Here is a 12,562-nt window from a genome sequence, read left to right on the forward strand (position 1 = left end):
CTGAACTGATCATCTCTGCACCTGAACTGATCATCTCTGCATCTGTGCATCTCTGCACCTGAACTGATCATCTCTGCATCTGTGCATCTCTGCACCTGAACCGATCATATCTGCATCTGTGCATCTCTGCACCTGAACCGATCATCTCTGCATCTGTGCATCTCTGCACCTGAACCGATCATATCTGCATCTGTGCATCTCTGCACCTGAACTGATCATCTCTGCATCTGTGCATCTCTGCACCTGAACTGATCATCTCTGCATCTCTGCATCTGTGCATCTCTGCACCTGAACCGATCGCTGTACTTCTAGATTGTTACGAACGCTACCGTCGAAAATCCTCCAGTCTGCCACAGTAGGTCTCCCTCATCTGAGTATTAACAGTATTAACTGAGTATCGACTACAAATCCCAGAACTCACATACCTGGACTGATTGCACAAACACCTGTTCCCCATTTCATGGACTATTTAAGCACTGAGCACGCTAGGCTCAGTGCAAAGTCTTGTTTTGTCATGGGAACATTTCTGAGCATTTTCCCCACAACTGATCAATTCATCGATTTAGCTATCCATACTGACAATCTCATTTGCTCTCGGAGAACAGATTCTCTAACCCTTTTCACTAAGCAAACTTCCCTAGGGATGATACTGAACTCATCCAGATAGGATGAACTAATCTGTCAACAGAGGAGCAAGAACGCTACATCAGGGAACATTTATGTCTGTATTGGAGTCAAGCAGGACATCTGAGCAAACTGAATATCTCTTTCTCTACAGCGATCTGTCAGACACATTAACCCTCTCGGGTCGGCAAACCCACGGGCGCGTTTTGCTGGGTTTTTTTTACATAGCAGCAACATAGACTTAAAATACTCCGTCATATATGGTCATACAGACTTAATAAATATGAAAAAAGAATCTGTGAGATGTCTACTTTTGTATGTGTCCACTTACAATCAAAACAAAACGTTGTTTGTATGATAGATATTTTGTGTGTATGTATCAATTGTCCTTGTGTGTGTAGGTGTGTCTTGCTCTCTTTCTCTTTGTGTGTTGTCAAGCTTGTTTCAGATGGGCGTTACCTCTGTTAATCTGTGGAAGACTGTGATTGGACCAGCTATGCACCTGACCTGGATATAAGGACCGCCTCTGACACAGCATGGTTGCCTTTGAGCCTCGCTGACTTTGTGCTTTATGCCTTTGTGTTTCGCGGTCGTCCCGTTTAGTGTTTCTCTTCAGCTTTGTTTGTTTCGCCGTTATTTAATTGAGTAAGAGTGTCGTGCCAGAGAGATTATTAATGTTTATTGAAACTGAGTAAGTGTTTGGTGAATGTAATCCTATTTCTGGTTTTCTCTATATCTGACTATTGCCTGATTGACTACGTCTTTGGATACCGATTCTAACTTGTCAACCTACTTTTTAAATGTGTGTAAACTTTCTTGTAATTGTTACCATATTAAGGGAGGTAGGGGGTTTGACGCCTATTTATTTGTATTTGTTTATTTCTTTTACTTTGTTTATGTGTAAGGGAGTTAGGTAAGTTAAAACTGTATTTTCATTTTTTTCTTTCTTTTGTTAAAGGTAATTTAGGTTCTAAAAAGAAGATTGTTTTGTTTGTTATTTTGGCCTTGTCTGCCCCTGATGTTAACCCTTTATGGTCAATAAAATTCAAATTATTCGTTATCTCTCTGGTAGTGTGACTCTCTTCCTTTTCCTGTTGCGGCTGACCCCTAGCGGTCGTAACATTGTGCTTTTGTAAAATAAAGAAATTAAACAGGGTGTGCTTTCTGCCTCTCCGTCTCGTGAACTTCTTTTTCTTGAGCACGTCCCTAAACATAAACAAAACTCAGCAAATACTTGTCAGACATTTATGAGCTCTATATCTTTATAATCATTTAAGTGTGTAGTTTTAAATGATCTGATTAAAAAAGAAAAAAAATATTCTCTGTTCAAGTAATTTGTATAAAACCAACAAGGTATCCAGTTTCTCAAACCCTCGCTCATTATTTTTAATGTGACCACACCCACACGCGCAAAATATATAGACATGCAAATCGCGCTCATTACCTCAAACACAATGCACCTAACCTCATCAGTCCTCTGCTGTTTGCCGAGTTTGGAAGACGCGCGCGAGCTTATTGGATTTACATCCGAAGAAGAAGAACGTGATTTGAAGACAAAGATTTTAAGGTAAGAAATAATTCTGAAATATATTAGTTAGTGTTATTGTTGCATAAACTTCACATTCAGCGGCTCCATCGCTTCAGTAAATGTTCTCTTGCACGCGCTGTCTGTTTGAAAAGTAAAACACATTTTTTTACTCCAATCTCATTTCATAGCGTCATAACAATTGTAAACATTTGAAGTAACATATGATAATCAATTATATTTTTACTCTAGTGTAGTGTTACTGAAGTGTTTAACGATTAATAGGCTGCCTAGCTGCTTTAGGCATGTTATTATTATTGTATGCAGCACTGCACATATGCCTACAAGACACAACAAGGTGTTCATTACATAGGCTATATTTTTTTTAAATCACAATTTTTACCCAATTTTAAAAATCTAAAAATGGATTCCCACAATCGTGCAGCCCTATAGTTTATCTTGATATCACAATGTTCACAGTTGTTTCGTTTTGTTTTTTTACAGGGACCAGATGAGAGACCACTGAGTCCTGCTGACTTAAACATTCACATGATTCTCTGTACATGTAGGCCTACATGGTAAAATGAAAAATCAAACAACATGGAAATGACAGGTATGTATGACACCTATGTTTCAGGAATGGCACAAAGGTGAGATCCATGTGTTCAATAATGTGCTTTTTTGTCCTTTTTTGTGTATCTTTGGATTATGTTGTGTTGTAAATAAATCCCAAAAAGCCATTATTTTTTAAATGCAGTCATTCTTTGTGCCTCATAATGATAGTGCCTGAGAGCTCCTAATAGGGCCATTGTGGGAGGGTCTTTGTCTTTCTCAGGTGTGAAACAAGAGAGATATTATTTGATATGTTTTTACATTTTAATTAAGGGATTTACGTTTAATTCGAGCGAGATTTTCACTCTTGCGTTGTCCTTTCCTCATTGGGACACAATCAAACACATGATAGCTAAACATGTTTGAGATCCTCTGTGTTTCATATGGATTACATAATCAGATAACATTTATAAAATATTTAGACATTTTGCCTGAGTTGAGGAGAGTGGCTTTCGGTTAATTATTGTGACGCTAAGTTCCCGGAGAAAGAGACGATGATTTTAGTTGTAACGAAAACGTTTTGTTGTGAGCCTAATGTGAGTGTGAATAAAAGTATACAGTTTTGAATTATGTAGGCCTACTCTTATCTGTATGTCCAAAAAATGGTGGAGTATAGGCTAAGTTAAATAAAACAAAAATAAATCCAAATGAAAGCACCGCCGCGTCTGTCGAACACCAATTCAACATGCCAGAATAAAATCCGATTTTAGAACAATGCGTAGGCGCCACTCAGCGTGGTGTGCCAGAACACTTAATTATAAACTTCAGTATTTCATTCAAAACAATCCCAAAACGCTTTGTGACATTTTGAAAAGCCGTGCATGAATTAAGGCCACTGGAACCAGGATCGAAACTGAAACGCGCTGCATGTTATCTCTCAATACAGGAGCAGAAGCACTGGATCTTGTTAAAATGTTTTTAAAAACTCTTTCTGTATAGGGAACCCAATAAAGTTTTTTTTTCTTTTTTTTAAAACATTACGATTTCGGTTTTTAACTCTTTAAATTACAATTGAAATTATTATACAAATGTAAATCCAGTCATTACTATTGGTTCCTTAGTGTGAAATGGAAATGCATGGTCATTTTATTTGATAAATATAGCCTAAGCAAAAAAACAATATGGTGTAACAGAGTTTTAGAACTAGACAAATCTCTTTGCATTAATAATAATAATAAAAAATACTGTCCATATTTGTTCGGGATTTGAACTGGTGTCATCTAAATAATTGAAACCTAAGTTCTACCACTCGACCACGAATTTACTAGAAAGCCTAGAAGTGGAGAGAGAAGTGCTCTTCATTCGTCTCATTGCTCAATAAAATAGTAATCAGCGTCATTGCACTTAATTTATGTTCACTGACTGCGAGATATGCCTATGATGGTCTTTTGGTGTATTTTTGTTTGTTTGTTATCGTGCTGCTCACCCGATGAATATAAGCTTCTGTTGTTGAGGTCTACAATGTAAAATATAGGCTATATTGTTGTCGTCTCCATTTTTAACTTTTGATTTTATTTTTCTGTTCTAAAAGTTTTTTCTATTCAGTTTAAAATTTACTATTACATACAAAATTTTTGCTTTCGTTACACTCAAAAAAATAAATTGTTGAATGAACATGATTTAATCGTATCACCCATTATGCATCTAAGCAAGATTTGAATATTTTATTTGAACACAATATTGGTTTGTAAATTGAACATGATTGTAATATGTCAATGCAACTTCTTTGCAACTAATTGAATCAACATGTTTGTATTGTGTTAGACGAATCAAATGTATTCTCATTCACTCAAAGCACAGGAAAGCAGAATCACCAAAGGAGAAAATCACATTTTTAAGTCACCATTATGGGGATCAGTGTGTGTTTTAGTTGTGCTCTTCACCCTTAAATTATTAACTTTAAGTTTTGTTTGACTGCTGTACATAAGTTATAACAGCCAGATGAACAAATAGGAATGGTGATCTGATGGTGTTGGTTGTGTATTAACATAACCATTATTTCACAATCATTTAGCCAGAATCACTGAACTCATATGGAGTCCAATTTATGAGTTAGGTTTAATTTATTAATTTTAGCTGCATAATAGGTTTAGCCTTTTCAATGAAATTAAAACGATCTAATCAATACAAATAAAAATATATATATACACAATTCTTTTTTGGGCACACACAGACATCAAGAATCAGTGTATGCATCTCAACAATGGTGACATTTATAAAGCATGTTGCAGTGCATTCTGTGTTGCACCAATCAAAACTCATTCATGGCTCCCATCATGCATTGCTGCATGAATAAATAATGAGCTTATGATCAGAGGTGATCTGTTTCTCACCATTGCTGAGATTCAAACGTTAAATATTGATGTCTGTGTGTGCTTAAAAAAGAAATGTGTATATATATATTTTATTTTTATTGATTTGATCGTTTAATTTCATTGATAAGGCTAAACATATTATGCAGCTAAAATTAATAAAATAAACCTAAATTATAAATTGGACTCTATATGAGTTCAGTGATTCAGGTTAAATGATTGTGAAATAATGGTTATGTTAATACACAACCAACACCATCAGATCACCGTTCCTATTTATTCATCTGGCTGTTATACCTCATGTACAGCAGCCAAACAAAACTTAAAGTTAATAATTTAAGGGTGAAGAGCCCAACTAAAACACACACTGATCTCCATAATGGTGACTTAAAAATTAGATTTTCTCCTTTGGTGATTCTGCTTTCCTGTGCTTTGAGTGAATGAGAATACATTTGATTAGTCTAACACAATACAAACATGTTGATTCAATTAGTTGCAAAGAAGTTGCATTGACATATTACAATCATGTTCAATTTACAAACCAATATTGTGTTCAAATAAAATATTCAAATCTTGCTTAGATGCATAATGGGTGATACGATTAAATCATGTTCATTCAACAATTTATTTTTTTGAGTGTATATTTAACCAATTCTGTTGTAGCCTAATAGGCATATAAGCCATTTACATTTGTTTTATTCTGTTTGTTTTGTTTATATATTTAATCAGTCTCATTCTTGTTGAAATAGTGAAACAATATATATTTTTTTACAATACGTTGTACTGTTTTTTTTTTTTTTAAATAAACAGATAGCCTACAGCAGATATAATAGTTCACTGTTCATTAAAATAATAGTCTATGTATGTATCGTTTGTTTAAACAACATTAACCACATTTTCTTTTGTTTATTTAATAATAAAATTAGCCTATTACTATAATATGCAGTTTCAACTACACCAAATATTCGGTTGTTTTATTATTATAATACAGCAAATGTCAATAGCTCTTTTTTATCTTTATCTTTTATCTTTTTTATCTTTGCTGTAGGCTTATTTGGAAATTACCATGTAGTATTTCATCCTTACTGTTAATTGACATTAGCCCCACTCACGTTTCAAAATGCGGCAATTGCAACTGTTTTGCAAAATGTCCCTTTGCGCCACCTGGCAGTCATTTCGCAAATGACTTTGAAATGCGACTGGTTTATTTTTGCCGCTGTGATTTTGCGGTAATAGGCATTCTGGTTGACTAACTACTGTATAAACAGAAACATGTTGAAATGTGAACTAGACAGGTAAGCAACCTTTCAATGCTAAATTTATATACATGTACGACACAAGGATGTTTTTATGTTCGATAATAAAACACAGCATGATAAAAGCAGGCTAGTATGAGTGTTTACTCTAATATGGTGTATATTATAATGTTTAGACCCGTATATTATATTATTATTAACAGGTATGTACAATGTTTCAGGAATGGCACAAAGGTGTGTGAGTCTTCAAGTCTCTGTCTTCAGATCAGTGTGTTCAATAATGTGCTTTTTTGTAATTTGTTGTGTATCTTTGGCAAGGCAAGGCAAGTTTATTTATGTAGCACATTTCATACACAATGGTAATTCAAAGTGCTTTACATAGAAGAAATTTAAATAATCAAAAGAAATAAGAATAATTAAAACAGTTTAGAGTAAAAAATAAAAATAAAATAAAATAAGATACAGTGCAAACAGTCGGACGAACAGTGGCACAGTGCTCATTCAGTAAATGCAATGTTAAACAGAAGTGTTTTGAGTCTGGATTTGAATGTGGCTACAGTAGGAGCACACCTGATTTCTTCTGGAAGCTGGTTCCAGCTGCGGCTAGCATAATAGCTAAAAGCGGACTCTCCTTGCTTTGAGTGGACCTTTGGTATTTCTAGTTGATGTGATCCTAATGATCTCAGTGATCTGTTGGGTTTATATTCAGTGAGCATATCTGCAATGTATTGAGGTCCTAGGCCATTAAATGATTTATATACCAGTAATAATACATTAAAATCAATCCTAAATGTGACTGGAAGCCAGTGTAAAGACCTGAGGACTGGTGTGATATGTTCATATTTTCTGGTTCTGCTCAGGATCCTGGCGGCAGCGTTCTGTACGAGCTGCAACTGTCTTATGGTCTTTTTGGGAAGGCCAGTAAGTAGTCCATTACAATAATCCACCCTGCTGGTGATGAAAGCATGCACACGTTTTTCTAAGTCCTGACTGGAAACAAAGCATCTAATTCTTGCAATATTTTTTAGATGATAGTATGCTGATTTAGTTATTGCTTTGACATGACTACTGAAGCTAAGGTCTGACTCTAGAGCCACACCAAGATTCCTGACTTGATTTTTAGTTGTTTGACCTCTAGAGTGAAGGTATGCATTCACCTTGAGAACTTCATCTTTGTTTCCAAACGCAATGACTTCAGTTTTGTCTTTGTTTAACTGAAGAAAGTTTTGGCACATCCAACCATTTACTTCATCAATGCATTGGAACAGGGAGTCAATGGGGCTGTAATCGTTAGGCGATAGGGCTAAGTAGATCTGTGTGTCGTCTGCATAGCTGTGGTAAGCAATTTGGTTCTTTCTCATTATTTGGCTCATTGGAAGCATGTACAGGTTGAATAGGAGTGGCGCAAGAATTGAGCCTTGAGGAACTCCGCATGTCATGGATGTCCACTCAGACTTATGGTCTCCTATACTCACATAATAACCTCTCGCTTCTAAGTATGACCTGAACCATTTTAGGACTATCCCAGAAAGCCCCACTCAGTTTTCCAGCCTGTCAAGAAGTATGTTGTGATCAACAGTGTCAAATGCAGCACTGAGGTCGAGTAGTACCAGCACTGATATTTTGCCTGTATCAGTATTTAAGCGAATATCGTTAATTATCTTTATGAGCGCTGTCTCTGTGCTGTGATGCGATCGGAAACCAGATTGAAAATTGTCAAAGTATCCATTCGAGCTTAAGAATTTGTTCAGCTGATTGAAAACAACTTGTTCAATGATCTTGCCAATGAAAGGAAGATTTGAGATCGGTCTATAATTGCTTAATATAGTCTTATCAAGATTACTCTTTTTCAGGAGGGGTTTGACAACTGCAGTTTTCAGGGAGTTTGGAAAACTTCCAGAGAGAAGTGAGGCATTTACCACTTCTAGGAGATCTGCTTCTAAGCTGTTTAACACACTTTTGAAGAAAGATGTGGGAAGAGCGTCGAGGGCGCAGGTTGATGTTTTAAGGTGCTGTACGGTTTCTTCCAAAATTTTGCCATCAATTTCTTTGAAATCAGACATAGTAACTACTTTCTCAGGTTGTGGTCTGATCTGTCTGACCCCAGTGCAACTCAAGGATGTGCTGATCACCTTTCTGATATTATTGATTTTCTCAGAGAAGAAAGAAGCGAACTCACTGCACTTGCTGTCTGAGAGCATTTCACTGGGAATCTGGCTCGGGGGGTTTGTCAGTCTCTCTACAGTAGCAAAAAGAGTGTGTGTGTTGTTTAAGTTGCTGTTAATAATATTTGAGAAGAAAGTCTGTCTAGCTTTGCCTAGTTCCATATTGAAAGCATGGATGGTGTCTTTGTAGATGTTATAATGGACTACAAGTTTTGTCTTCCGCCACATGCGCTCTGCTTTTCTGCATTGTCTTTTCATATTTTGCACTGCTGTTGAGTTTCTCCAGGGTGCTTTTTGTCTACCACTCTTCCTGACCTTCACAGGAGCAATATCATCAATTACACTTTTAACTTTTGAGTTAAAAGAATCAAGGAGAAAATCAACAGAGTCAGCAGATATGCCTGGTGTTAAAGATATAGCCTTCATAAATAGTAAACTAGTGTTCTCATTTAAGCATCTCTTTTTGACAGACACAGATCTAGCTTCAATGGCAGGAGAGATCAATATATCAAAGAAAATACAGAAATGATCAGACAGTGCTACATCCTTAATAACAATCGATGAAATGTTTAGACCCTTACTGATAAGTAAATCTAGAGTGTGTCCACGATTGTGTGTCGGTCCATGTACATGCTGAGTCAGATCAAAAGTTTTTAAAACAGTTTTGATTTCTTTTGCCATATTGTTTTCTGCATTGTCTATGTGAATGTTGAAATCTCCGGCAATAGCAAAACAGTCAAACTCTGAGGAAATGGTTGATAACAGTTCTGTAAAGTCCTCAGCAAAGGCTGAAGAGTATTTTGGAGGCCTGTAAACAATGATAATTATAATGCGTGGAGCACCTTTTAACACAATACCCAGATATTCAAAAGACGGGTAATTACCAAATGATATTTGCTTACATGGATAGACATCTTTAAAAAGAGCAGCTACTCCCCCACCTCTCCTACCCGTTCTGCAGACACTCATAAAAGTAAAGTTAGGAGGGGATGTTTCATTGAGGACAGTTGCACTGCAGTTGTCTTCTAGCCAAGTTTCATTTAGAAACATAAAATCCAGGTTGTATGTGGTTATTAAGTCATTGACTAGAAGTGATTTATTTTTAAGTGAGCAGATGTTTTAGAGTGCTAACTTAACAGTCTTACTTTTTGTCCCCACAGCAGTCTTAGTTTGGCGTGTAATAGGCACCAGATTAGATGGGTTTGCTGTACAGCTTTTGAAGGCCTTAGACTTTCTATCATGTAATCGAACAGCAATAGAGAAAGATACAGGCACACTGGGTTCCCGCTTGTTCTGTTAACATTTGAGAAAGTTACTGTTATCATAGCGGGGACCCGACACATATCACTGAGAGCTGGTATCAGTTGTTTTTAGTTCACCTCGAGCAGAAGGAGGAGGATGTGAGACCTGTCTTTGTATTATGTTGTGTTGTAATAAATCCAAACAATCAAAAAGCCATTCTTTTTTAAATCTCTCCTCATTCTTTGTGCAATGTTCCTCATAATGATAAGGGCTGATAGCACCTGATAGGGCCATTATGGGAGGATCTTTGTCTTTCTCAGTGTGAAACACCTCAATATTCATGATGATTCACGCCTTCCTCGCATAGAGCTTTCTTACACAAGACATGTCTTACAAATTTTAAATCAATTTGTTGTTTTATCTGAATGAGTAGGCAGGATGATTTTCACATAGTTTTGTAGCAAATATTGTAGGCTACGAGATACAATTTCAAAAGTCTTGTGAAGAAAAATTTAGTATGGGTTTCATGACCTTATTTCAATGTTTTTCCACAAACCACGCATAAATGTCATTATCTCAAAACTACAAACTTTTACATACATGCTGCTGACATATTATTGTTGCAGAGTTTGTGCTAAATACAGTGTAATCAGACTTAAGCCCTGAAAATGTCACAAGTAAAAGAAATAAGCAATGTCAGTGCATGTCAGAACACCTCCAGGGCCCAGAAAACACCTCAGGTGGGTTAACCAGAGGGTTAACATGTACTTTGGATAATGTGGCTATATGTATCCTTATGTGTTTGCAATGTGTGTGGGGGTGTGTAAATGTATTGTAATGTACAATTAAAAAGAGACCTTGAGCTACAGAAAGGCGCTATATACATAAAACTTATTCTAAGTACCTCAATATGTTGAGTTGACAGTTTGGATTCTTCAGTCCAGCAGAGAGCACCTCCACTCCTGAATCCTGCAGGTCATTTTTACTCATGTCCAGCTCTCTCAGGGGTGAGTTGGATGATTGTAGAGCTAAAGCCACCATTTCACAGTGCTGATCAGTTAGATTACAGGCTGCTAATCTGCAAAAAAGGAGTACTCTGGTTATAACCCTCATGGAATAAAAATATATTTCCATACATTTATGATCCATATATATTAACTAGTTTAAATATATTGAAACGAATATATAAAATAATATATTTTTATAAATAATATATACAACTTTGCTTTGTATTCAGCCATTATTAGCCTTTATTCTGGCATTACATGGCTTGCCCATCTACACCACCTTGATCCCACTATACATGAATCCACCCATTAACTGAATTCTTTCTAGAAAACAAAAAATAAGCATATTCTTGGGACGTTATGTGAATTATTTTAACAAATTCGATTATGGAATAGAATAGCTTCTGGCCTAACGGGTGCATTAGAGCTGCAATTAGCATCAAGCTATATAACACAATTTTAAAGATTATTATTATATTTATTATTATAATTATTATTACACTTTTACTAAAAATTCACTTTCAAACTAGTCAAGTGTTTGTATTAACTTCTGATGTGGATTTTATTCTAATGTGGATGGTTTAACCTGTTAACCTTCACCAGAGCGAGGACGCTCTGAAGCGTTTTTTTTTTAAAATAGTTCAAAGTTACTATCAGATTTAATGTTATTACCTTGACAAACTATACATCATTAAAAATATATAAGTCTCACGTTTCAGTATTTGACCACTATTGTATTCTGAGAAACTTATAGTGACAGTTATGTCTTAATTTGTGTCAGGATTTATGTAATGAAAAAATGAGTCGATACCTTTAATATGAATTATGAGCGTCAGCTGCTCCATTCAGAAAAAAACTCCGGTGCTGTTGTCTTGAGAACGCGTGACAAAACAACGTTCCTCAGGGCTTTTGGCTCAAAAATGTGCAGATTTGGAGAAATATTGATATATTATCATAGGTTTACATCATATTTCTATAGACAGGAATAATATTTATTGAATTTATATCCAAATGCGTCGATGTATACATAAAGAGCGCTGGATACTCTGATGTACTGTGTTTTCAATCCATACAGCAGGCTGAGGGCGCCATTTGCACAGTTTTTTCCAAATATGAAAGCTCACGAAGAAGAAATAACCTGTGACCTTCCAGGACGTCACTGACATAAACAGCTAACGTTAGCTTTCAGAGATCGCTATAACATGCAGATAAAGATGTTTTGAAGACAATAAACATGATTGCAATGATATTTGATTTACCTGTGTTCTTCGAGCCATGTCAGGTATTTTTATAATAATAGATTATATGTATAATGTAGCAGTGCTAATCGGTATAGACTTTACAATAGTGCAGAATAATATCAAATCATATATTTTCTGTCTGATTTTCTTTTCTGAAGCCAAATAAGCTCATAGAAGATTATTTAAAACACTCGACTTGCACTATAAAGTAAGTTTGGAGCTCAAACAGGGTTTTAATCTCATAAATTGTCGTGTATTGATGGTGTGCTAAGCTAACATGCTAGCTAGCTCTCTAGTTGCACCTGCCATCTAGCTGTTATTTTTTATGATTTTTTTTCTAAATCGGAATGCTTACTGAAATATTTCTTTATTTAAGAAAGGCATTTGATACAGTTTCAAATGTGAAGTGAAGATTATGAAAGAAATTAGGGGGTGAAACACCGTGATTAGCCAGTCGTTAGCGATTATAATGGAGACAAAGGAAAATAATATTTATGGCCATAAGCCGGCTGGAAAGGTGTACATGTGTGCAGGAGAGAGTGACACTGAATGGGGCTCGTTTGCACCACAAAACAATA

At 35.8% G+C, this 12,562-nt stretch overlaps 1 protein-coding gene across 3 annotated transcripts in view; it reads right to left on the bottom strand.

Moving 5' to 3' along the window:
• LOC307003563 (NLR family CARD domain-containing protein 3-like) overlaps window positions 1-12,562 on the bottom strand; it is a 59,134-nt gene that overhangs the window by 28,632 nt on the left and 17,940 nt on the right. For 2 of the 3 annotated variants that reach the window (XM_079622166.1, XM_079622164.1), the window contains exon 6: window positions 10,641-10,814. The exons of the other annotated variant lie outside the window; for it this stretch is intronic. In XM_079622166.1, coding sequence (XP_079478292.1) covers window positions 10,641-10,814 — 174 coding nt within the window. The remainder of the gene's footprint in view (window positions 1-10,640; window positions 10,815-12,562) is intronic. 3 annotated transcript variants of the gene reach the window in all.

Source organism: Phoxinus phoxinus (assembly GCF_949152265.1).
Source record: "Phoxinus phoxinus genome assembly, chromosome: 1".
Lineage (NCBI taxonomy): Eukaryota > Metazoa > Chordata > Actinopteri > Cypriniformes > Leuciscidae > Phoxinus > Phoxinus phoxinus.